At 49.8% G+C, this 4,022-nt stretch overlaps 1 protein-coding gene across 3 annotated transcripts in view; it reads right to left on the bottom strand.

The window, feature by feature from the left end:
- Positions 1–1,510: 1,510 nt before the first annotated feature.
- Positions 1,511–4,022, bottom strand: part of LOC110315693 (kallikrein 1-related peptidase b22-like) — a 4,385-nt gene continuing 1,873 nt past the window's right edge. Inside the window, exons 2-5 of one of the 3 annotated variants that reach the window (XM_021189691.2) lie at positions 3,477–3,636; positions 2,273–2,559; positions 2,041–2,177; positions 1,511–1,666 (exon numbers count right to left, since the gene is read on the bottom strand). In XM_021189691.2, coding sequence (XP_021045350.1) covers positions 1,511–1,666; positions 2,041–2,177; positions 2,273–2,559; positions 3,477–3,636 — 740 coding nt within the window. Of the gene's footprint in view, positions 1,667–2,040; positions 2,178–2,272; positions 2,564–3,476; positions 3,637–4,022 lie in introns of all 3 variants that reach the window. The other 2 variants (XM_021189689.2, XM_021189690.2) reach the window with 2 other exon arrangements.

Genomic DNA, 4,022 nt, shown 5'->3' with positions numbered 1-4,022 from the left:
TTAGGCATTGGGGTCTTTGGGGTGTCCTGCACAGAGTGGGAACTAGAGCTGTCTTGTGGGCTCCAGCAAGATGGAATAGGAGCCTGCAGAGCAGGGAGTGATGCATGAAGGGGAAAAGGGTGGCCAAAGTGCAGCATTTGGAAACATATGAAATCTTGGCAAGCCATGCATAGCTGCACTTCTCCCAGCACACAGCAGGCTGAGGCAGAGGGATTGCCATGGACTGAAGACAAGCCTGGGCTACATCATGTGACACTAACTCAGAACTTATTACCAAGAGCTGGGCAGGAGATGGCTTGCTTGCTACAGGATTGGTCATGTAAGCGTTAGGACCTGAGCTGAACCCTCCAAAACCCAGGGGAAAAGTCAGGTGTGATGCTGTGTGCCTGTAACCCCAGAGCTGGGGAGGTGGAAACAGGAGGATTTCCTTGAGTCTTTCTGGACAGTCATCTTAGCCTAATAGGAAGACTCCATTCAGTGAGAGACCCTTCCAATGTTGTGAGTGATTGATGAAGACACTTGTTGTCCATGTCTGGCGGCTGCTAACTGACCCCTTCTCGAAAAAACAGACTAAAGCAAAAAGCCAGCAAGAAGTGTCCCCAGCATTCTTTCAACACCAGAAAACGAGTGGTAACCCTAATCCAGGATATGTAAGAAGCTGGCAATCAATTGGCCACCTAGTTCTCCTCTGAGTCCTAGGCCTCTGTGCCCCTGTTCTGAAAACTACACTGTTCTTTGATCTAAAGGACAAGAGAGGAAGCATGCATTCACCCACTAGTGAGTTCTTTTATGCACCCGGTCTTTTATGTATGTATTCAAGCATACATCATCATGCTGGAGTTTGAGATAGGTGTACTGCACCAGAAGAGTCTAGTGCATGAGAATGGAAAGCATTGAAGTGGTGCTGGAGATGAGCTGCAAACAGCATCCACAGGGAACTGGTTGTAGCTGAGAGGGGGAAAGGAAAGGAGGAAGAGGATGAAGGCTTGTATGCATCAAGACAGAGTGGAGAGAAGATTCAGGTCTGCAGAACCTTCTCCCTTCCCAGCTGACCTGCTCTATTCCTGGGAGGAGGAAGGAGAGTTGGTCCTACATGGCTGGTCCCTCATGTCCATCTTCCTGGCAACTTTGTTGGTGTTCAGCATGGTGGATGGGCATATGGCCTGCGTGCACACACAGTCCATACACTGGCTGATTGGCTTCTGGATTGACTGCACGGGGAATATGTGTCTCTAACTTTTCCCTCTGTGATCTGAGCATTTTCATGGCTAGAGGAGACTCATGTCGCATCCCTGACATGGTCTGAGCCTTTTGTCTGCATTTGTCTCAACTCAGTCCCTTTAGCCAACACTACGTGCACACCTGTCCCTTGCTGATCAACTTTGGAAACCCTGACCTCAGCTGAGGGAACCATGATCTGGTATAGCACTCCAGCAGGACAGAGAATGTCAGATTTTGAACTCATTTGTTGCATGGTGGATTTTATTGTGGACAGGGGACAGTGTGACATTCAGGGTTTTTTTTCCATAGTGTCTTTTATCCAGGAGGTGAACTTAATAAGTTTGGTGTAGATGCCAGGAGTATTGGGTTCACCACATGGGTTACCACCCCACGATGTGATACCTTGGAGAACACCATCACAGATCAGTGGGCCTCCTGAGTCACCCTGAAAGGAGGACAGGGACTGGAGTAACGAAAGACCTGGCTTTGGAGTTCTACTTGACAACCTGGAACTGACTCCCAGGGGAGGAACACAGGGACTCTAGAGGCAGTTCTGGCCAGTAGGTGAGGGAATCCAGCTCTTAGGTGGCCATCTGTTCCAGGGACATGGGGTTGGAGTGAGGGGTGGACTAGACAGTCCCTTAAGACAAGTCACGTAAGTGAAATAGTACCAACTACAGGATCCTCCCATCTTGGGGCACATCCCTTCCATAGGGAAGGATGTAACACATCTGCCTAGTCAGGGTGTTGAAATGGGAACCAAGGACCTCAGTTCCCTCTTTCAGCCCTTCACCTCACTGCAAGGAGGGGCTATCTTACCGCACAAGTGTCTTTGCCTCCATCCATCTCTCCTGCACACAGCATGACATCTGTCACTTTGTATTTGAGGGCTTTGACACAGTCCTCATTAGGCAGGAGCTTGAGGTTCACACACTGGAGGTCGTTTGGATATTGTACTGTGAATCAGGAGTCAAGAGGGTGTTGAGCAGAGGCCAGTTCAATCCTCTCTGCCCCTCACCCGCACCAAGCTGTGTTGTTTGAGCTGACTCACACTTGATGGGTGTAGTGCTGCCCCAGCCTGAGGCTAGGCATGTGCTCCTAATCTTGGGCTCCTTAGTGGGAAGTTCCATGGGCTTCACAACATCTGTGATGTCAGCTGGCTTGCTGAGACGGAGCAGCATCAGGTCATTGCTGAGGTCAGCCCCAGGAGGTAAGGTTTGGAGCATCAGGAGACTCAGGTTGAAGCCAGGGTGAGGGAAACTTTTGCTGACCAATCGGTGCTGCGCAGAGGGTTCATCTTGGAATAGCATGTTTTTGCCCAGCCAAACATTATACTGGCTGGGGGGCAGGGAAGTAGATGGAGCAAGTGAGAGGAGGCAATGGGGAGATTGGGTAGAGTAAATAGGAAGGGGTAGGGGAGGACAGAGGGAGGAAAGAAGAGTCAGGGACAGAAACACACACAGACAGAAAGATACACACTCACACATAGAAACAGAGACAGAAAAACAGAGAGACAGAAAGGCACATACATGATTACATACATACATACATACATACATACATACATACAGAGTCAGAGAGACAGAAAGAGACGGAGACAGGAACAGAAGACAAGGGATGAGGGCACAGGGAGGAGCGGCAGGTCTGAGAGCTGCTCAGGTGCAGCTAGGACAGGGCTGAACTTCCCCAGCAGGTAAGGCCTGGCCTGCAGCCCAAGGTCTGAGCTCTCCCCTCCCTNCCCAGCATCCAGCTCTNTCTGCACTCAGTTACCTCACCCAGCTCCAGCTCTGACCAGCCCTTCTCTGTGTGTCCTCATGGTGGACAGAAGGTCCTAAAGGCTGAGCTGCTCTGAGGAGAGTGAGGACTTCTCTCACAGCCTACCCTCAGGGACAGCAATTTCTATCCTCAGGGGCACTTTCTGTCTGGTCCCCACTATTGACAATATTTTATCAATATTGTCCATGTTGATAAAAGAGAACACATGAGACCCAGATCCAGACAGGTGTGGGCAGAGTCCCAAGACAGAGATACACAGTGACAGATGGCCACACAGACAGTAGAAAGACAGACAATAAGACAGAAAAGAAAGAAACAGGACTCTGGAACCCAAGTCTGGATGCAGAAGGAAAGAGAGACCCATGAGGTCATGGATAGACTTTCAGCCAGTCCCACCCCCTACCGTTTGGTACCCCAGCCTTTCCTGGAGTCATGTTCTGTGACTGCCACCCTGCTTTCCTGTCTCCACCCTTACTCACATGTCATAGCAGTGGGCAGCTGTGAGAACCCAGTTGGGGTCAATCAGGACACCACCACATAAATATTCGTCATAGCGGTACACAGCCACATGCCAGGGTTGCGAATTCTTCTCACAGTTATATCCTCCAACCACCCGAGACTGGACAGGAGGTGCAGCATCTGAAACAGGGGCAATCGGGGTGGGGAGAATTGGCTCATTTAGCGAGGCGCACTTTTGGGGAACAGAGTTAAGCAGGGCTGGGATTAGGGGACATGGGCACAGGTTCTGGAGAAGTGACCCAAAATGGCTGGTCTTGGTTAGGGAGATGTATGCTGTGGGGACAGATATAACTTTAGAATCAGGAATCAGGAATAGTGTCAGGCCACTTTATAGTTTTGGACTATGGGACAGAAGGGCAGAGAGATAGATAGATAGATAGATAGATAGATAGATAGATAGATAGATAGATAGATAGATAGATAGATAGAGACAGAGAGAGAGAGAGAGACAGAGATAGAGAGAGAGAGACAGAGAGAGAGAGAGAGAGAGAGAGAGAGAGAGAGAG

This window comes from Mus pahari, unplaced genomic scaffold (assembly GCF_900095145.1).
Source record: "Mus pahari unplaced genomic scaffold, PAHARI_EIJ_v1.1 scaffold_11976_1, whole genome shotgun sequence".
NCBI classification, from domain to species: Eukaryota; Metazoa; Chordata; class Mammalia; order Rodentia; family Muridae; genus Mus; species Mus pahari.
The sequence above is the reverse complement of the archived record's forward strand: the minus strand, read 5'-3'. Positions and strand labels throughout refer to the sequence as shown.